Source organism: Staurois parvus, unplaced genomic scaffold, assembly GCF_062004578.1.
Source record: "Staurois parvus isolate SC_StPar_1 unplaced genomic scaffold, SC_StPar_1.0 ptg000361l, whole genome shotgun sequence".
NCBI lineage: Eukaryota > Metazoa > Chordata > Amphibia > Anura > Ranidae > Staurois > Staurois parvus.
This window is the reverse complement of record NW_028318157.1, coordinates 1326349-1348432: the sequence shown is the minus strand read 5'-3', so window position 1 is coordinate 1348432 and position 22084 is coordinate 1326349. Positions and strand designations below refer to the sequence as shown.

At 40.3% G+C, this 22084-nt stretch overlaps 1 protein-coding gene across 2 annotated transcripts in view; it reads left to right on the top strand.

Moving 5' to 3' along the window:
* LONRF3 (LON peptidase N-terminal domain and ring finger 3) overlaps positions 1-22084 on the top strand; it is a 55074-nt gene that overhangs the window by 15425 nt on the left and 17565 nt on the right. The window contains exons 2-11 of one of the 2 annotated variants that reach the window (XM_089684920.1): positions 1819-1888; positions 3273-3472; positions 5149-5267; positions 5561-5683; positions 6853-6990; positions 8071-8314; positions 9918-10005; positions 11591-11705; positions 16155-16276; positions 19079-19237. In XM_089684920.1, the coding sequence (XP_089541046.1) occupies positions 1819-1888; positions 3273-3472; positions 5149-5267; positions 5561-5683; positions 6853-6990; positions 8071-8314; positions 9918-10005; positions 11591-11705; positions 16155-16276; positions 19079-19237 (1378 nt within the window). The remainder of the gene's footprint in view (positions 1-1818; positions 1889-3272; positions 3473-5148; positions 5268-5560; positions 5684-6852; positions 6991-8070; positions 8315-9917; positions 10006-11590; positions 11706-16154; positions 16277-19078; positions 19238-22084) is intronic. The other variant, XM_089684921.1, reaches the window with a different exon arrangement.

Genomic DNA, 22084 nt, shown 5'->3' with positions numbered 1-22084 from the left:
GAGTTAAAATAGTAACACCATCACTGAAGAACAAGCACATTAGAAGTGCCATCAAATACCTTGTTGGCCCCAAATGAAGAGGCACACAATTGTGTAAATCCTGATTTTAATTTTGTTTCACAATTGTCAAATTTTGAATAATTGACATACTTGGATTTTGAGGCACCCAGGTCATTAAGAGAAGTAAAGGTATGTTCACCTCTTAGATACCATCTTATTCTGTAACACTATTAGCTTACTAAGTATAACAGCAAGTGTTCTTTAAAGGTAAATGTATGCTAGGCTATGTATGGACAAGCAACAAACCTTGCTGCCCCTCTAAAAAGTGATTCTCAGTGACTCGATTTTCAGTGGCATTTGACAGGCAGTGAAGAGGCAACATGTCACCTCCTCTCCACCTGTTTTACCCTGTAAATGCTGCATCACTGTGCTGCAACTGCATGCATTACATGTGGCTGCAGGAGAGTTATGGCCCTGCCCCATTCATTTGAATGGGCCACGTGTAAAGGCAGTACTGCCCGCCTAACGTGCCAGGGATAATTTTGAAGCGCCATGTGTACATCCCTGTCTGACTGCCTTTGCATCTTAAGGGGGGCAAGTGTAAACAATCCTTTTTATTTGTTTTTTGTTTTTTTTTCAACTTTTTAGATGTATAGTTTTATAAATATATGTGTACATAGAGATGGCCATATAGTAATAATTCAAAATGTGTTCTCAGAGTTCATAAAAAACAGAACTCACTGCAGTTCCCATGCAGGATAGAACCTAAACTGGTTGGATTTTAACAAAAGTTCCTGTAAACCTAAAGTCTATTTTTCAGTATGTTTGCACCATATCACACTTCATACAGTTTTCTTAAGCAAATAACTTCAGATGAACCTCTTACAAAGCTTTTTACCTGGAAATCCTACCAGTAACAGTGCTTTTTGTTGCACACTGACAACGTGAAGCCATTGCTGTATAGTTGTCAGCCTACCGTGTGCACTGCAGTTGGCTGTTTACCCTCCTATCAGATTAATAAACCAGAAAAATCTGGCCTAGCTGACCTAGTTGTGCCCATTTACATATAATTTCTTCCAATTCAACCACTATAAGCCAAATCTAGAAATGGACATCTGGGGGTTTATTTACTAAAGCTGGAGAGTCCAAAATCAGACTCCCTTCTGCATAGAAACCAATCGGCTTCTAACCTCAGCTTGTTCAATGAAGCTTTGGCAATGAAACCTGGAAGCTGATTGGTTTCTATGCAGACGTGAGTCTGATTTTGCACTCTCCAGCTTTAGTAAATAAACCCCCTGATGTCTGTGGACATGTTTAGATGCCCAATTTTAGATTGAAGTGATTCTAAAGGAAACATTAAAAAAATGTTATATTTACCTGCTCTGTGCAATGGTTTTGCACAGATTGTCCCCAATCCTCTTCTTTTTTGGGTCTCCCGCCAGAGGTCTGGCCCCCCCACCAGGTACCCCCAATAGCAAGCCTCTTGCTATGGGGGCACTTGAGCAGGCTCGCTCCTGACCTGCGCTCTGTGTGGCTTGGCCCTGCCCCCTACTCTCTCCTCACTGGCTGTGATTGACAGCAGCAGGAGCCAATTGATCCTGCTGCTGTTTGAGTCAGAGGAGAGAGAGCTGGAGAGCCACTGCTCTCAAGCTCATTATTGGATCGAGATCGGGCTCAGGGAAGTATAAGGGAGGCTGAGGGGAGCTTCACCCAGAAGTTTTTTGTTTTTTTTTTTCCCTTAATGTATAGAATTAACCTTGAGCCTTTAGAACCACTTTACATCCCAATTTTTTGATCAATTTTATTCTGTCATGACAGAGCATGCATCCGGGTTTAGGTTCCTGTTCTCATACACCATACAAGAAGAGACTGTTGGATCCAAGCACCAGTAAGCTGAATCTTTATGAATAAACCAAATCACCCTGAAAATCTATCTTTATGACTACTATATTATTACCATATAACAACCCCAATAGAGCATGATGGGAGATTATGCTTTGTCTACACAAACCTGGACAGAATGTGGTAGGTCTGTCAGCTTTTTAATAATGACTTTGTCTCATCAGATAAATCTTTCCCTCACTTCCTGACTTATTGATGGTGGTCACTGAGACCAAGAGGGACAAATACAGCAATACAAAAAACTGGTCAAACTGGTGGCTCTCCAGCTGTTCAGAACCTACAAGTCCCATCATGCTTCTACCTTTGGGAGTCATGCTTGTAACTGTCAATCTTGCAATGCCTCATGGGACTTGTAGTTTGGCAACAGCTGGAGGGCTGTCAGTTTGACACCTGTGTAGTAGAGTAAACAAGGGTTAGAATATATTGTCTGTATCCTGCTGACAGTGGACACTGAGCAATGAAAACGTGACCCAGGTTTTAACCCTTCCCGCTTTGTCCAGATCTACAAACCTAAAATTTGGCTGGAGCTCCTCTATAAAACATCATTTGGTGTTCACATTCTGCTTTGAAGAGTATTCAGAACATAACCTTCAGAGTACCTGAAGAGATGGAAAAATATTTCCAGCTTTCATTTATTATATGTATAAATTACTATCAGACTGGGCTCCCTGTGAGATACATTTGGCTGCATTTGGACATTATCAAGGTCTACTTAATTATGTTAATGGACATGGACGTTCCTTCCCAGATGACTATATAGTTGGAACTTACTCTAGTAATTATATTTTAATGAGCGTCCTTCTTTTTAATACCATTACAAGCCTAGCATCATTAATGTGTTTAGAAATGGTTTATGAAATATCATCACCACATGAGGCTACTTTGCCTCCTTAACTTATTAAAATGAGCTTGCAATTGCTTGGAAATAAACACATAATGTCCTTTTATTTATGCCCTGCTCAGTTAGTAAAATCTGCTGGGTATGGTATGCTTTCAGTCTTCATTTCCAGCTTCCTTTTAATATTCATTTAAATATGGATTTCTCCTTTTAAAAGATGTACAGTTGTGATTAGAAGAACATACAAGGTTTCTAGAAATGTCCTGTGGATTATTGATCTACTTTCCTACCCCATCAGCATTTTGCCAGATACTGTATTTGTAGAAAGTCCTTAATGCTGCCTGACTTCCTAGTGTTGGCCCAACAATCCTGCCCTCCCAACCCTGCTTTGCAGCCCAGCACGTTTTGTGTTTGGCCGTAAGTAGAACATACTGTGTGTATATATAGAGCCCAGGCTTATTTGTGTGTTTTAATTTGGAATGGAGTAGGGAAGAATTAAAACATCTGCCTGTTTTCTTGCCATGTGTCTCAGTTCCTTCCCAATGGACCTGTTAGAAAATGAAAGAAAACGGTTTTCATCTGGGGGAAATCCACTGTCAGACAGTGATCACTGGAACATGCATCCTTATTGGAAGATTTCCCATGTATTTCTGTTCCAAAGACAACTCCAAAATGTTGGATTTCTCATCATTTTCAGTCTTCTTGACAGTGGTCACCCCAGAGGAGACACAGGTAAAAAAAAAAGCAGCTTTCCTCAACTATTTTATCCCAGAAGTACCTTGAAATAATTTTAGGTCTTAGGGAGTCCTTATCAAAATGCATTTATTAGAGGTCAATGAGGAGAAAATCTTACACTGGGTGTCAGTGGAAAGACCGTCCCTTACATTTGTGGTCACTAGGAAGAATGTTCCTTACAATGGTGGTCAGTGGGGAAAAATGCCCTTTACATTTGTGATCAGTGAGAAGAATGTCCCTTATGGTGGTGGACAGAATGCCACCCTTAAAGTGATTCTAAAGGTTGCAATTAAAATAAAACATAAATCTTATACTTCTCTGCTCTGTACAATGATTTTTCACAAAGCAGCCCCAAACCTCTTCTTTTTTGGCCCCCTGCTGGTGATCCTTTCTCCTTCCAAGTGACCCCAATAGCAAGCCTCTTGTTATGGCGGTACTTGAACAGGCTCGCTCCTGACCCATGCTCCTGTGAATGGACATTGTTTCCTCATTGACTCACTGGCTGTGATTGACAGCAGCCAGAGCCAATGAGGAGAGCAAGATCCCGGAGAACCACTGCTCTCATACACATCGTTGGTTCAAGAGGGGGCTCTGGTAAGTACAAAGGGAGGATGAAGGGGGAGCTGCACCCAAAAGGTTTTTTTACCTTATTGCATAGATTCTATTTGGGTAAAAAAAATCTCCTGCCTTTAGAACCACCTTTAAAGACCGCTAAAACGATCATTGGCATTATAAGGATGGCTCTGCCAAGTTTATTGGAAGCTGGAACTAGACGAACACCATCAGATGGGTGTCAGCTAGCCACAGCTTAAGAAACTTGTTGGTTGAAAATAACGGCTTTTAAGTGAATGTACAATCAAGGGTTAGAACTCTTTAGTTTTCAATGTTTGCGTTCCTGCTAGGTGGATTTACTCTCTATTTTCACTAATCTTTACTTACGACCTTTATTACAGTGAAAAAAAAGTAATGGGAAATCCAAAATGTAAGAGATGAAGTTGAACAGGATGTGATGGTAAAACTTTTGGTGGGGGCACCTGATCTAGTGACAAAAAGAGAATTCTGCTTACTTACTAGATATTTCCTCTCACTTCCTGTTGCATCTCAGGGACAGGAATTGAAGATGAATCTTAATGGGACAAAGACCGCAAAAAGTAAATAAACTGATTTATCTTTTCCCTACTTTTCTCCAGAATTAAAAAAAAAAAAAAAAAAAAAGAAAAGAATTTGCTGTGCATGTTGTACATATACTTAGGGCCACTTCACACTGACTTCCGCAAAAATGGATAGAAAATGGAAGTACATTTCCATCTATATTAGTCACGGGCTGACGTCTGTGAGCATACACTTTGACATCCATTTTGAGTTAAAGCATACTGCATTTTTCACAGGATATCCTGTGCAATGCATTGACATCCGCTTACATACATGTTGGATTTGAGCGCAACTCAGGTTGCGTCAGTGTGAATAGGACTTATTGGAAATGTATTGTCTTTCAGTTGCCCTTCCATTGATCTGCATTTTACAGCTGCGCTAAAACGCAGATTAACACACTGGTGTGAGTTGGCCCTTAAACATCCTGCAAAAAGTTGTCTAAAATTTATATGAATGTTAAAATTAAATTTACTGAAAGAATTTTAACTTTGTGTTTTCCCCTTTTTCCTTCTTTATTGCAGTACCATTCGACCATTTACTGTATAGCAACCGCTCTATGGTTTACCTCAGTCTAAAGTCTTATGAACTGGCACTGGATGATGCAGAAACAGCCTGTAAACTGCAACCATATTGGTTAAACGTAAGTATAAATGTTTGAGTGTATATGGTTAGTTACAAAGTGTGCGTAACATACATGCAGTATATGGTTTTGTAAAGTAATGTCGTGCAAAGAGGCGTGGTGATATTCAATTTATAGAAACCCCTGGCAACCAATCAGAATTCAATTCACTACGATTTGATGAGTAGCATGTTAAATTCTGGTTGGTTGCCACTGCTTGCTAATGAACATTTCTTTTTTTTTTTTTTTTTTTTTATTTATAAAGTGCATGTTACAGTTGCATTATCTACATATGGATCTTTATTCCTTTGTAGGGGCATCTGAGGAAAGCACAAGCATTGACAAACTTGGGAAAAACAGAAGATGCTTTAAAAGAATTTCTTTTCTGTCTGGTACTTGATAGTGAAAATAAAACTGCAAAATCTGAAGCCCAAAAGGTACTATTAACTTATTTTTATGTTGCTCTGTTCCCCGAGCTTGGTACAAGTATTGATGATACATATTCTATATTCTTTCTTACTGTTAACATAATTTTTATATAGATTTTCTGAGAAATGTAGCAGTATGAGTTATATTTAGTCTGACATAAATAACATCATTGTGAACTGATGATGATAACATTCAGTTATATGCAGACCTGAATGGTCATACTAGTCCTATAGATCAGTGTTTCTCAACCTTTCTTCAGTAAATGCACCGTTAGAATTCTGCACAATTGCAAGGCACCCAAGTCTAAAATGTAAAAAAATTAAACCAATCATTTTTACACATCGCAGCAACATCCACACACGTAGCTCACCCAACATTAGAGGTAATTTTATTCCTACAAAGCAAATACACCTTTGCACGCTGGTATTGACTGATATTCCAATGTTTCTCTTCAGTTTTTCTCCCACGCTCAGTTAATGTGACCCCAGTGCTGACAGGGGCAGGGGAGGGGCAAACAAATATGCTGTGCTAGCAACCAATGCCCTCCTTATCAACTGATGAGATCATTGGTTGTTAGGATGCTGGCGGCTAGAAGGTTGTAATGGTGCACAATGACAACCTGTGACAGGCAGGCTTGATCCAACTGCTGGCTTGTATACAGTTTTTAGGAATGTTGCCAAGGCACCCCTGGAGAAATCTGAGGCACCCAGGTTGAAAAAGGATGCTATAGTGCACTCTCCTTTTTAAAGAAATGTGTAAGTTAAATCATATAAAAATCTAATTGTATTGCCTGTTGTGACTATTGGTATGTTCCAACCTGCCCTTGCTCTATCCAAACAAAAAAATTGTTGCTTGAAGTTTGAGATCTAATTTAGAGTAAACTGTTTTCAGGACCTTTTTATTGTCACTTTAAATGTCCACTTAGGAATGTATTTGGCAGTGGTAATGTATTGTACCTGGCACACTACCCAATTGCTTTGTAGATAGTGGCAAATCTAATTAAGAACCTACACTGGGAGCACAGCAGGCAGTTTATACTGTATGTCCCCTTACTTGAGTGTCTAAATACAAAAGATTCTGGGTATATACAATAGGTAAGGAATACTGTATAATACAGTACACGATTATATATCTCGAACAGCCTTGACATTTAACATCACTTTTATTATACCCACAGTTGCTGCTTAACATATTAAGTCCTGGACACAGGCAAGGAGACTTTCCAGATGTTCTTCAAATGATGTCACATCCATCAAGGTTAAAAGGAAGTCTTATAAGCTCAGACCCTGGCATTAATAATCTTGGGTCATACCAGGTAAGAATAATGGGGTATTTTATTTGTAGAATAAGTATGAGAGGAAAATTTTCTTTTGCCCTTAAAGTGACAGATTGAAAATAGAAAGCTGTTTGCAGGTAGAGGTGCTTGCACAGGCCTGTAGCAGCTGTCATTTACATCTTCTACTGACGAATTCACATTCCTATTGGCCCATCACTGTGAGGGGCTTCCCCCTTGTCCAATACGAATGTGTGTGGGGTGGGAGGGAACAGGCTCTCCTCATCACTACAAGAAAGTGCTGGAGCTATAGCCATTTAGAATAAATGCCATTTGACCATAGCAGACGTGAATCAGAACTGTTGCAGGTATGTGCAGGCACCTCCGTTTGCCTGCACTATACCATTGCTAGCAACACTGTGGATTTATTCTGTCTGCATACACTCACTAGATCCTGCTGCATCCCTTCCTGCTTCCATGACCCTGTCCAGTGAGATTGCTTCTGTGGTAGGGAAACAACTTCCATTATTGAAGATAGTGCCAAAGAAAGGGATATTAGTGCTGGATGCAGACTATATGAGAATCTCTACGTGGGTGGCCCCATCAGCGATATCCTGTCTGTCAACTTTGATTCATAAATTGAAGGAGCTGGATGGCAATTTGTTGGCTGAACAGCAGCTCCATCCAATCAGATGTGGCTGCTGGTCGGGTATTCAGATGCCAGCTACAGCTGTCAGAATACCGTAGCTGTCTTGGGAGATTCCTCCATCCAGGCTGTATAATGGGGATCCTGGCATCTGTTAGATAATAGTCGGCTATAACATTAATTGCATTTACAAACGTTGAAAGGCTGATTGTACTGAAGTTGATTTGATGGATCCACTTCAGTACAACCAGCCTGCCCATAGATGGATCCAGTCTTGCCTGGTCCCTGCAAAACTGGCCGAGATATGATCCATCTATGGGCCTGCTTAAGACAGGATATGTGTAAGAGCAGAATAATACAGGTATGAAAACTAGATGCCCCTAAAGCACAATCCCAGAAAAAAACGTAGCACGTTTAAAAGCTACTGCATACAATCTATTAAATGATCTAATATAATGTGTTCTCTTCCTGATCAGCCTAATGTGGAATATAAGAAAAACCTAATTCTTCCTGAGCAAACTATCTCCACTGGATACAACAGTGTGTGGAAATCACTACAGACCTTAGAAAATATAAAGGAAGGCCACAGTAAAGACACCTTGTCCTCAGAGGAATGCCTGAAAACCTCACTGACCTGTAACCCTTTAAAAAGAAAGTTGTGCAAAAATGATACAAGCGAGGTCACAAGTCCAGAGCTGCCCAGCAAATTACCAAAAACAGGTATGAATTTATAACTGCTTGAGTTTACTGGATTTAATTAACGCTGTGAGGAGGAGCAAACCAAACAAGTGAATATTCATTAGACTTTTTCTAGTAGTGGCTGATTTCTTTTTCTTTAAAAGCAGAACTAAGGGGATCAATACTCACCTTTCCAATGATCCCTCCTAGGCCAAAGCATCTTCTCCTTTTCAGCCATCTTCATTGGCTGGCACAGGATGACCTCACTCCTGTGGATGTGCAGGCGCTAGTCATTCTGGCACACAGGGATCAGGCTGTCCGTTGTAAGCTGAGCTGCCAGTTTACATTCCAGAGATTGTTGTGAGCGGGCAGGTAGGTGTACCTTTTTTCAGAAGAGACATTGCATGTCTCTTCTGTAATAAACAGACCTGGCATCACACAGTATATTACAGTGGAACTTTAGATCCTCATTAGGGAATAGCTTTTGACCATGCACACTGACCGTATGATAAAAATAATGCATTACTTGTAAAGAATATGTAAATTTCATATTCTTAATATGTGCCTGCTATACCATGTACCTGTACAACACTGTATCCTCTTTGTTGCTTCCTTTGGGTATAATACCTGGTATTCCTGCCAGTCCCTCTGCTTTCCAATTAAAACTGACCATACTAGGCAGGAGAGCACAGTGTGGTCAGTTTTCTGGATGTGCTGGGAGCTAATCCAATGATTAGGCTGTGCTGACACCATCCCCTTCCCCTTGCACAGCAACTCACTGGGAAGATCAGTGGACTCCTGTCTTTCCTTCCCCAGCTCTGTGTGTGTGTGTGTGTGTGTGTGTGTGTGTGTGTGTGTGTGTGTGTTGCAAGGTGAGGGTTTGCATATACTTTAAAATAGAAGGAAAGGATAAACATTTCTCCTAATTGCCCTGCATACAATTTTTAGTATAGCTCCTCTGTGTTATGTGGAGGGCTGACAAAGTGAATAAATTCCACTGTGCACTGATATTGTCCACTGGTGTCCACTGCTCTAGGTGTTGTCAGCGAGACAGCGTTCCCTCCCATTGGTCACATATTTACACAGAGGAGCTACAGCTTTGTGGCCACATGACAGCATAGAAAAACACTGAAGAAACAGTATTCACATTATGATTTATGGTAAAATGTATGCTGGGCAATAAATAGCAATAGCGACGCAACATTTTAAAGTAGATTTAATGCATGCAGTTAACAATTTATTGAAAGTCTTCACTTTTTCTTGGAAGTCAAGCTTGGCCCTTGCCTACCAATTGGTCATTGAGGCTGAGCATCACATTAAAAGACCAGTTAAGTGGGTTTGAATGTAGATGGGAGCAGATTTATTAATTTTTTGGGCAGTTGATGTATAGCAAACTACAGATATGCCAGCTTATTTTTGACATATACCATTTTTAGTAAACTGAAATCATTCAATTCACAACTGCAAGTATTTATTTCATTAAATACCTGGGAACAGATTTACTATGGGTTATTCTGCAAATGGGGCTCAAAACTTTGGATTCTGATACCGCCCAGTTAATGTTCTCTAAATATTGTTCATTAAGGGATATGTTGTCGTTCATTAATGGGTTATATTTATATGTTGTACTTTTTAACTTTTGCAGATGTGTCAGTGGATGAGAGTGCAGATGTGGACTTGCCTGTTTTCTCACCTGTGGATTCATCAGACTTGGAGTGTTCACTCTGCATGAGGTATCACGTCATTTCTCTTGGTTGAATGCTGGCAACACAACCAATCTGTGCTTTGTATTTAACTGCAGCTTTTAGAATTAGACTGTTTCTGTATTGGTTAATAGGGGATGTCCTGTATAGCTAAAATGTTCAGGAAATTGGTTTTATTAAGTAAGATAATAGATGCTCAGGGCTAAAGTGTGCTCAGTACATTAACCTTCAGAAACCACCAAATTTAAAATTAAAGAGGCTCTGTCAGAGAGCAGAACACGTGCATTAAAGAAGAACCTCGTGGATTTTTTTTCCAGCCAGTTAAAGCTCAAGCATTACGGTTCTGATGGAAGTAGCCTTTCTTCAACCCACTGATCTCATGATAGTTCTCTGGCAGTGGTTCAGTTACCCCAGGACTAGTATGTAGCACATGAGTTGGGAAATGGCAACTTTTATCTGAGCCCTCTAACAAAGGGGTTTTTATTTCTGACAGAATCCCTTTTAAGATCGTCAAATGATTGAAAAGTAGAACTCTAGCCAAAACATTTTTTTTTTTTTTTTTGCATACAGCAGGGATAGATTAGGATTGGAGAAATTTGCCCTCACTTCCTGTCACAAAAGAAGTGAAGGGAAATCTCTCTAATGTTGAAACAATTGTAGTAGAGTGAGAAAGGGCTAGAACTTCTTATAATGGTTTTTATTGCTGTATGTGCCATCTGCTCCTTTAATGTCAATACACCCTTTTTCTTGTATGGGCCTAACAGAGAAAAGGAATAAATAAAAACAAAAATTTTAGCTCTTCACTAGTTATCCATACCTAAAAAATAAAACTTAGATGCAATTGGGCTAAGAAATTCCTGATTCCATGCTTTATACTTCTCAAATTTCTTTTTACTCTGCTTTACTGAACACGTTTCAAAGCCTAACATTTTATATAGTCAGTTAGTGCCAGGTGCACGGCTGTCCAGTATTTTATAGAAACTAATCGGATACCAGTTTTTAATAGATAAGTATAATCAAATTAATGGCCAGCATTTGAGTGGTCATTACAGAAAAATGCACTTTTCTCTTTTCATTTTGTCATTAAAGCACATTTGTAAAGGAGATATTAAGAAATTATACCCAGTGAAAAGGCACTACAAGGGCCCCACTGGTAGCAGTTTCAGAAACTGTTGCATGTCTGTGTCACTGGCAGACAGATTATATAATATTGTGTCCCTAGTCATTTCTTCATTTAGGATCAGTAGACTGTTCCTTTCTGCAAACTAATTAATAACCCATTGACCCAGCCCCCAGTCTACAATCCAAGCTGGAATTAACCCAGTTCTACTTTTCAGGCAGCACAAATGTCACATTCAGATCAAGAAAAGAACTGTAAGGTAATATGGTGACTGATGCTGTCTGTGCCGTAGTAGTGGCTTTTACCCACTTGATAATACCAAGAACCCCTTATTCAGCTTTGACTAGTTTGTTATCGTACCTTCTGGCACAATTCGACAACACTCTGTACTAGGCCAGTATAGTGTTATCTGTTGTAAATTTAGAGCTAATCCACTCCTTTCATTTTCTTGGTGCAAGGTATTGTTGTTTTCTCTTTTTACTTTTTTGGCTTCAGGTTGCTGTATGAACCCGTGACCACTCCCTGCGGGCACTCATATTGCCTAAAGTGTCTTGAACGATGCCTTGACCACAACCCAAAGTGTCCATTGTGCAAAGAAGACTTGTGTGAGGTTGGTTTAAAACTTATATTTCTATGAATGTGTATAGGTTAATTTAAGGCTTTTAAACCCCACAAGAGTGACCTGCTGATGGCTGAAGCTAGTCTCTTACGCTAGGTGCACATCTGCGCAGTTAATTTCCACTGCAGGAATGCACCTGTTCCCGCAGCCACAACCACTCACAGAAAAAAACCACAGGAGATGTGTGCAGGTGCCATTAATCCTAATGGAATGCTGCATGCACTGGAAATTGCTCCCACACTGCACTTGCAGTTCCTGTGCGGGCTGCAATTTCTAAAATGCTGCAATGACTTTTTTTCCTGTGTTTTTCAGGAGACACGGCAGCTCATTCAAATGAATGGACTGTTGCTCCCACGCAAAGCACGGCACGCAGAGCCAATTAGATGTGAACCTAGCCTTACATTTATTTTAGAGAATATATGATCGCAACCCCAAAATAACTATCTGTTCATCTTTATGAAAATCCTTTCAGCAAAGGCCCTGTCCCTTTAAAACAGTTAAACCAACTGTCAGTTTCTCTGAATTTAATGAAGAGCTAAACTCAAAAATTTAAAGCGGAATGAAACCCATCAATTTAAGTGTCAAAAAACAGCTAGGAATGCTAACTGACACATTTGCTTGTGCTGTCAACCAAACTGTCAAACCATCAAATAGTTGGTGTCATAACTGATCACATGTGCAGCATCATGGCAGTTGCAGATCAAACAGAGGCTAAGATGGCAGCTTCCTTGACTGAAATGGATAGGAGGGTTTAGTTACATTTTAATTGTTTTCCCATAATTGTTATATTCAAGGAATGCTGTAACCATGCGAGGCATGGTTCACATCAGACAGTGCTTCTTGAAACCAGTAAACCCAAAACAGGTGTGTGTTTTTTAAGGGCAGGACAGCTGTCAGCAACACATCCAATATCATCACACTGATTGGAGTCAAGGTTGGCTCACTCCTGGCTCCAATTAGCTCTGGGAGAAGTCATTAAGCTAGGGCCTCACATACTTTTTCCTCCCTGCACTGTGAATGTTTACATGTTATGTGCAATTAAACCATGGCAACATCTAATGTTTGTGTAGTATTATGTTCAGAAAACTGTGTTCTTCTATTGTGGCTTAGATGACGTTCAGAGCACATTTTATGCCCAATTCATGCAATGAAGGGGTTCACATACTTTTTCTTGCAACTGTATGTGCAGGAACTTTAAGGTGAACAGGAATAGAGTTGGGAACTATAGCAAGGGCTTTCTGTTTGACACCCGGCCTTACCAATGACTAGGCTGTCACATTTGGGTAGACTGACCCTTTAAATGGAGCAATCTACCCATTGCTGCATGTGAGGTAGTTACAGATGAAAGTTTTTCTCTGTTCATCTCTGCATTATCAGATGTTTCAACACAATAAGCTGCCATTACTCTAGTTTAAGATTTACTAGAACTGGTGCACTCAGAATCTGGTGCAGCTGTGCATGTTAGCCATTCAGTTTCTAAATTCAGCTTGTTCAGTTAGGATTTGACAATAAAACCTGGAAGCTGATTGGTTTCTATGAAGAGCACCAGATTTTGCACCATGCAGTTTTAGTAATTAACCCTCATTATATAGGGTGAGTGCTGCAATGTTAGCCATATTGTGTGGCAATACCTACCAGTGTATGGTTACAGCTTCAGTAGATTCATAGGAGAGAGAAATGAATACTTTGTGGTCCTGTGCCATGCTGTCATAGAACATGTTTTGTGTGGTAGGGATTATATATACAAAAAAACAAACAAACCACTGAACTGCAGAGGGCGGCTACAGTTGACAGGAAGATTGAAAGGAAGTGATAGAAAAGCAACAGCATAAGCTCATGAAAAATATTTTTCTTTTATACAATCTCTACTGTTATTTAATACTCATTGTGTGCTTAAAGATATAGTTGTAGTCCTGTGCTTCATAGTCCTTGGTAAGTGTCATGAATTATCAGATATCTTCGATATATGTGCTTCAGGGAACAAAAAATGTATTCACCTAGGTGGATGCAGCATTAGTCCGATGATGCATCTGTTCTCCGACACTTCTAACGCTTAGAACTGAGCAATCAAAAATAGCTGATCACTCAGTTCTCAGCCATCAGTGAGCAGAAAGCGAGGGACTGTATCTTCAGCGCTTTGCTCTGCCCCTCCAGCTCTCACTAGAGCACTGGACTGTGGAGGGGGCCAGAGCACCTGGCTCAGGCTCTTAGCGGCTTGCTGAGAGGCTGAGCCAGCTGCCAGTCCAAGCATCTGGGTGGATCCTGTCCATATGTGACATCAGTCGACAGTGGGCTTTAGCCCACTATTGGCTGAAATTTGGTCACGGGTACAGAACCGACTGCACTCCTGCAATCTATAGAAGTACAGCCAAATAAGCTTTGGCAATACTTCACCTTTTATGGCTTTGACCTATTTAGAATTAGAAATCAGGACTGTGTATAGTATGTAGATGGCGCATTTGAACAATTTTGATTCAATATGTGCATAAAAAACACATAAAATGCAAGTATGAATATATAGCTGACATCCGCAGTAAGGTTGTGTACTAACAGCCGTGCTTATACTTGGGGCTGTAGTGTATATTGTTCTATCAATATTTGACTTGGTTTAATATACAAAAGTTGAATAGTAAAACTTTCCTTTGTGTGTATGGTTGATTTGTAACTCAAGGAGCCCAGTAACATGTAATGCACTCCCTCCAGCTGGTTGCTGACATCTTCAGTAGATTCTGCACTTTCCCTGTGACACTTAAAGTAATATTCAATTCCTGGCATTTGTTTAGCTTGACACATTGTGCACAATAAAATGAACATTCCCCAGTAAACTATTTTACAATTTGTTCCCCAGAATATGCAGTTACTCTACTCACGGTTGTGCTAATCTGAAGGCCACACGAATTTTGGAGGTCTTTAGCTGTTGACTCTGCAGACAGTTGGCGACTTCTGCGCACTGTGCGCTTCAGCATGTGCTGACTCTGCTCTGTCAGTTTGTGGCTGAGTTGTTGTTGTTTCCAGTTGCTTCCACTTTGTCATAATACCACTAACAGTTGATCGTGGTATATTTAGCAGCAAGGAAATTTTCATGGATGGACTTATTGCGCAGGTGGGAACCTATCACAGAATCTCGCTTGAATTCCCTGAGCTCCTGAGGGCGACCCATTCTTTCACAAATGTTTGTAGAAGCAGTCTGCATGCCTAGCTGTTTGATTTTATACACCTGTGGCCGTAGAAGGGATTGGAACACCTGAATCCAATGATTTGGAAGGGTGTGCCAATACTTTTGGCAATAGTGTATTTTAATTGGTGAAAGTGACATAGTTTTTGAAACTAAGGAGAGGGGGAGAGTTTCCAATAAGGAAATGACTGCTCTGGGTTTCAACAAAATGGCTGCCACCAGCAAGAAGAAACCGGAGCAATGCTGCAGGCAATTTGCAGCACACACTAATTTTGGCAGAATAATTATTAATGTATGTTCTTTTGTAAAAGAACATTATTTATTTGTTACCAGTCTATTATGGCTAAAGTTTGACTTTAAATTAGCTGCTGAAAGTGCGTAAAAACTGAGAGTTTAATATAATTTTAATGCTAGCCTTCTGAACATGTTCAGATAGAAATGGTGCAGGCAGGTGTTGTGTCCTCACTTTGTGTGTGACTGGTTTGGCCCCTCTCATGGTTTCACCTCCACTGATTGTCACAAATGATATACTGCATACCCATGTTCCCCTATGTGCATAGAACATGAGTGCCGAAACCTGCTTGTAACAGTCATGCACAGTGCAGCCAAAGCAACCTTGGCAGAGAAGCGCAGTTTCCAAAGAACAAAGGTATACCGCTCAGGCAAACAATCCAGATCAATCCCCGACAGATGCAGGCTCTGGCTCGCCACCACACATGATGCAATAGGAAGAAGGGTCAGCCGCACACCGGAGGATAGATGAATATAGTGTGTATTTATTGATCCACAGGACACGCAAAACACCAGGACATGAATGCAGGACTTGTTAACGCGTTTCACACGATCTCGTGCTTAAACATAATGGTTATGATTAAGCACGAGCTTGTGTGAAACGCGTTAACAGGTCCTGTATTCATGTCCTGGTGTTTTGTGTGTCCTATGAATAAATAGGTACATACTATATTCATCTATCCTCCAGTGTGCGGCTGACCCTTCTTCCTAGAGAAGCATTGTTTGCAGGGTCGTTGGAAGACTTTTTTTCTTATTTTAGGTTTTACTTTATAAAGCCAAAACCAGAGAAAATTGTATATACAGAGCTGTAAGAATAATGAAAATGCTACATGTCTGTTAAATGAAGTGTATATCTATAATGACTGTAAAAGGTCCGTGTTTTTTATGTTGTGGGGTGAAAAGCAGGAACCACACACTGTCTGCTGACTGACGAGTTCCAAAGTGGTTTCCATTCTGTTTTATGTTTCTTTCAGTATCTGGCGGTGAGGAAGTTTTGTAAAACAGAGCTGATGGAAGATCTAATAGCTAAGTATTTCCCTGAGGAACTTAAAGAAAGGAAAACAATCTATGAGGAGGAGATCGCAGAGCTTTCAAAGTAAGTCGCACAAGGAACACAGACATGGCATTCTAAAAACATTTTGATGTTAACAAAATGTAATGTCTACAAGGAGCACATAATTGTCTCTATCACAGTTGAAGTCTCAGATGGGGTCTTTTTTTTCACTCAGTGTTCAAACTTGTTCAACAGCTTGTAATTACTGATTTGACTTCTAAGAAACAAAAAAAAAATGGAGCTGCTTCCATACAAACCAGCAAGATCTAATTTTTTTGAACTCTAAGAATTACTCCCCCCTAAAAAAAAAAAAAAATACTGTATTAAAATATATTTTTCTTCTCTAATGCCAAGATAAAAAAAGCCCCTTTTTCTTATTTAAATCCATGGTCATGTGTTCTGTCAGATCCCAAGTCTTCATTGCACAGGAGGAGGGTCCTTCGTCAGATGTCATTCCTGGATAACATGGACACTTCCTTTTGGCTGTACAGCAGTGGGGTCCCTTCAGGCGACTGCACAATGATGATGACCAGTAGTCCCCTAACCAAAAAGCAGAAGGAGTCCAAAACAAGGGTTCACAGTTGCAAGGGGGGGGGGGGATCGAGGAACATCTGTTCTCCAATCTCTTATCACTAATCAGATCCTGGCTGTGAAAGAGGAGCCGCTCGTGCACAGTGCAGGGGATGCAACAGGGTCCCACTGACCTCTGATGTTTATATAAACAGAAGCTGTCACTACACAATGCTATCTGGTCCTTCTAAGCCCTCATGTGATAGCAATAAAGTTAAGTAAAAAAAAATTTGTTCAAGTGTTTAAAATATAATAAAACAGAAAATGTGAGCCCACTCCCCCATGAGTGCACATACCTGAAAGTACGTACATCTATGAAGCATGTGCACAGCCCTTTGTACCACACACAATATACCTGCACACACATGAGTCAGAGAAATCATTCTATTATTATTATTATTATTATTATTATTATACAGTATTTATATAGCGCCAAAGGATTTGCTCAGCGCTGTACAATAGCCAGGGGGACAGAACATGAGACAATACAGTAACAATACAATACACGAGGGGTTTGAGGGCCCTGCTCTTTCGAGCTTACAATCTAGAACCATCATTTATGGTTAACTCTAAATTGTTAGGCTGTAGAGGTTTTCAAAGTGTCACTTATGTACAATTTTGGATGTAGTAGTTTTATGCTGTTTCAGGAGCACCCACCATTTTGAAAATTCACATATTTACCAAATTGTTTACTCAACAGTGTCCTTTTTTTTTTTTTTATCTACAAAAACATGGCGCTTGTTTAGGAAGGGGGTTTGGTAATTTTCAAGCAAATATGGACATCTTAACATGTTGAAGTAAAAAATGATAAATTGGCAATTTGCTCGGGCAGCAAAAGAGTTAACGCTGAATTGTTAGAGTGGTAGTAAACTCCCTATGTTTATTTTTACCTATAGGTAAGCTTATAATAAAGGTTACCTGTGGGTAAAATGAATACCCGTGCCATTCCTTCAGAGTTCTGTGCCGTGCCCGGGGCTTCCGCGCACATGCACAGGAGTGATGTCTTCGCGGCTTGGCCAGTCAGATGGCTGTGATGCATACTAGCACTTTATAATATTATGTTGCAGGAACAGACCTTTTATTTATTTTTTAAAGCTTTCCCACCACTTTAACAAACCGCTAATTACATGTCAAAACACATGCATGAATTGTGCTATCTACTAAAGGATGTCATTCTGTTTGGTCACTTTTTGTGATTCATACACCTGACCGGTATGTACAGGAAGGTTACTCTGCCTCTTCCCTGTCCCCAGCCTGTTGATTGAACATTGAAGGAACACCAAAACGCTTGAAGCCAAGTTCATTCTGATCTCTCCTCCTGTCAGCACATGTGCATGCTGCAGGATCTGATTGGCTTCCACTGTTGCCCCTCTCTGCCTGAGTGATGGTATACAGGGAATGGAAGAGGGGGATGATACCAAGAGTCAGGTGCTTATGGTAGCTACATATAAAACTACATTTAATTTTTGTAAAGGAAAACATGGCTGCTTTAAATGGTAGTATCTACCTGGAGTTCAGCTTTATTCTATGAAGATAAAGGAAAAAAATCTGATAGCCTTCTTTAGCTCCACATTTGCTTTACTTTTCCAAACTCCAGTTTGTATGTTAATTATATATAGAATATAACGTTTGCTCCATTTTTTTTTTTCATAAATCTCCTCCACTGTGCAAACTCCCCCTTAAGTTTGTGTGCTGTATTAGCCAACAGCAGTATTGAACATACTGTAACGTTATGATGTCCATTGGAATCATTTCATACACTTATCCAACCATTGTAGAACCGTGCAAACTACAAGCATCAATAAAAATACAAAGTGGTTTGATTGCAAAATAGTTCAAATAAAATGTGTGAAGACAGAAGTCAGTGCTTGAACCCAGTTTTATGTAATGTTGCATGTTTGGGTGTAAGTCTTAGGGCCAGAGATTTGCAGCTTTGACCCTCCTAGTTTATGTGAAGCCTGAAGTGGATCAATGCGGACATGTAAGAATAGATATGTAAGAATAGAGATTGTGAACAACAAACCCTAACTAGTGAGATTTTTTGGCTGATACTAAAAGCAATTTTTACAGACCTTGCTTTTGAAAGGCTGAAATATGAATCTAAGCTTTCCTCTGTACATTTTAACACATTTCTCACAATGAATTTATTTTACAGTTGTGGCATGTAACATTTTTTAATGGTTATTTTGTTAGAGAACCAGTCGTAGAAATGTTATCAGCAGGTCTTAACATTAAGACTAACCTCAATCATTTGTGTTTATTCTCTTTTACAAGCTTGAACAAAAATGTTCCTATATTTGTGTGTACCATGGCTTACCCCACAGTCCCATGCCCTCTGCACATATTTGAACCTTGCTATCGTTTGATGATTCGGAGATGTATGGAAACTGGAACAAAGCAATTTGGCATGTGCATTGGTGACTCTGTGAAAGGGTGAGCAAACTCAGCTCTATCTATCATATGTCTGTCTCTCTATCCTTCTCTCTGTCTCTAAGGGCTCATTTACACTTGCTTTAACTTCCACCTACTGCTTCAACATGCTTCCGTGATGCTTTTTTGAAGCTTTAATGAAGCTTGGCAAATTGTGTGTGTGTGTGTGTGTGTGTGTGTGTGTGCTGATTTTTCCATTCGATTTAAAGGGGCCCAGTAGAACCCCAGCTCAGCAGTACCCCCAGTCGGCAGATCCTCAGCTCCGTAGCATTCCTATTCAGCAGATCCTCAGCTCCGTAGCATCCCTATTCAGCAGATCCTCAGCTCCGTAGCATCCCTATTCAGCAGATCCTCAGCTCAGTAGCATCCCTATTCAGCAGATCCTCAGCTCAGTAGCATCCCTATTCAGCAGATCCTCAGCTCAGTAGCATCCCTATTCAGCAGATCCTCAGCTCAGTAGCATCCCTATTCAGCAGATCCTCAGCTCAGTAGCATCCCTATTCAGCAGATCCTCAGCTCAGTAGCATCCCTATTCAGCAGATCCTCCGCTCAGTAGCATCCCTATTCAGCAGATCCTCCGCTCAGTAGCATCCCTATTCAGCAGATCCTCCGCTCAGTAGTACCCTTGCTCAGCAGATCATCTGCTCAGTAGTACACTCTGCTGATGCCCACTCAGTAGTAACCCCCCAGCTCTGTTGATGCCCCACGCAGTGGAAACCCCCAGCTCTGCTGCTTTTCTGGTTTGCTGTATCACCTCTCTTGTCCCCGCTCACATCCCGCTATATTGCTCCCACGCTGCGCAGCATGTGTGACATTACTAGTTTCTCCTGCACCAGTCCCCCAGTTTGCCGATTAAGTCCTCTCTCTCCAGTCCCCGCTCACCTTCTGCTATAGTGTTCCCATGTTGCACACCTTACAAAATTTCATGGAAAGCCTTCCTAGAAGAATGGAGGCTGTTATAGCCACAAAGTGGGGGGGAAGAGAGGGCTTAGTGGCAAGATGCCTATGATTTGGAATGGGATGTCTAGAAGCTCATCTAGGTATTATGGTCAAGTGTCCACAAACCTTTAAAGAGTTACTAAACCCACAACAGTAAAATCGACCTGTATGCAGTAAAGCACGCTTGTTATACTCACTGTGGAACCTAAGGGGGTTAATCCTCTGCATTGTGAAAAAGGCTGTTTGATCCTTTCTTCTCTACTCCTGTTGAAATGTCCACCTGATACAGACCGAATCCATAGTCACATGCACATGCTCAGTTTGGTGTATGTTGCTAGAGAGGTTGTTTTTTTTTCTTGGGAGGGTGCATGTGATCAGCACAGGGCCGATCAGCACAGGGCCAATCAGCACTGTCCAGACAGAGGTCAGGGGTTCTGCATCCTCCTAGAGCAGAAAGAAAACCCCTCCTACAAGCTTTAACCAGTGCTCTGCTGAAGTCACAAGACTGTTCTAGCTGCTGATGAGAAAAGGTATTTAGCAGTTTATATTTACTAAAATCATTGCATTTCCATGTTCTGTGTACTGTGGGAGACCAGATATATTGAATGCAGGGTCCTGGGTTTAGTAACACTTTAACTGTATAGTGTATGAGTTAGAAATATATGTTATGTTACTTCTAAAAGCATAACCTGTTATCCAGTGATGAGGGAGACAGATTATACAGACAGAATAGCCTTTTCTATCATCTATATCAGTATTGCATTTATTTGCAATCTATTTTCCTCAGTAGTACACAGATTTTGAAAATTAAAAGTCCAAAGTGGCTCTACTCGCTTTAAATCTGGATGGAAATGTTTGCTTTTTGGTTTCCCATTATGGGATATCTCATGCCTGCAATTCCTCCAAAAACAAAGTGAAGCTGAGTTAAAAGTCTCTCAAAAGCTGCAGGTGCTGCAAGCGAGCTTTGTCATAGTCTTCTATGGAGGCTTCAGAAATGCTTTGAAGCACCATTTAAGCAACACTGGGTATAACCATTTTATTTAGTGACAGGCGCATTGATTGGCATTCAGAGCACTTAAAAAAAAAAAAAAAAAAAAAAAAGCTTGTTTGAAGCACATGTAAACAATCCCTTAGTTACATGATCATGAGCTTAGCAATTTTCTTCTGTTGCGCCACTATTTGCGCAAGGCTGCCATGGGAGAAAGAAATTTGCTGGAACCACTGAACACACTGCCCTGCACTATATTTTCCCTGGCTAAGATTTAAGGACATTAAGAAGGTAATATCTACAATTATGAATATTTATGTGGAGGGACAGTCAGGTGCAATAAATGGAGAATAAAAAGGGACCAGGTAGATCATTATGTTCAGGTATGTAGAAATAAGGTGAGAACATGTAGAAAATGCTAAATGAGAACTAAATTGACACTATTGGTCAAAAAGGCTACTTATCACAGTAATACACCAATAGTGAGCTTTACAAAGCAGAAAGAGTGGACTTAGGCTCTCAAGCCAGGATCCGGGGTCAATTGTTTTGTACCAGAGCAGCCTAGAATGCAGGATGTGCTGGCAAATGCAGAGGAAAATTGATAATAGGCAGGCACTTGGAGTGGTCAGCTATGTTGTGCCGACTATGGATCAGGTCATTTTTATTTATTTTCTGTAAAGGAATCTAGGGTTTGTTTGTGGGCTCCTCTGTTTAGTATAGTTTCCACAGGATGATAACTATTCTCTAAGTGCATGGCTTTTTTTATTAACTGGCCAGGACCAGGTAATAATTTCACAAACCATTATGCATTGGCATTTATTGCAGATCGCAGTGGTAAACAGCAAGTCACAGCAAACCAGAAATCATATTGTCAGTTTATTTACCCCACAGTTCTCTACTAATAGAAACAGACTTCCATCTGA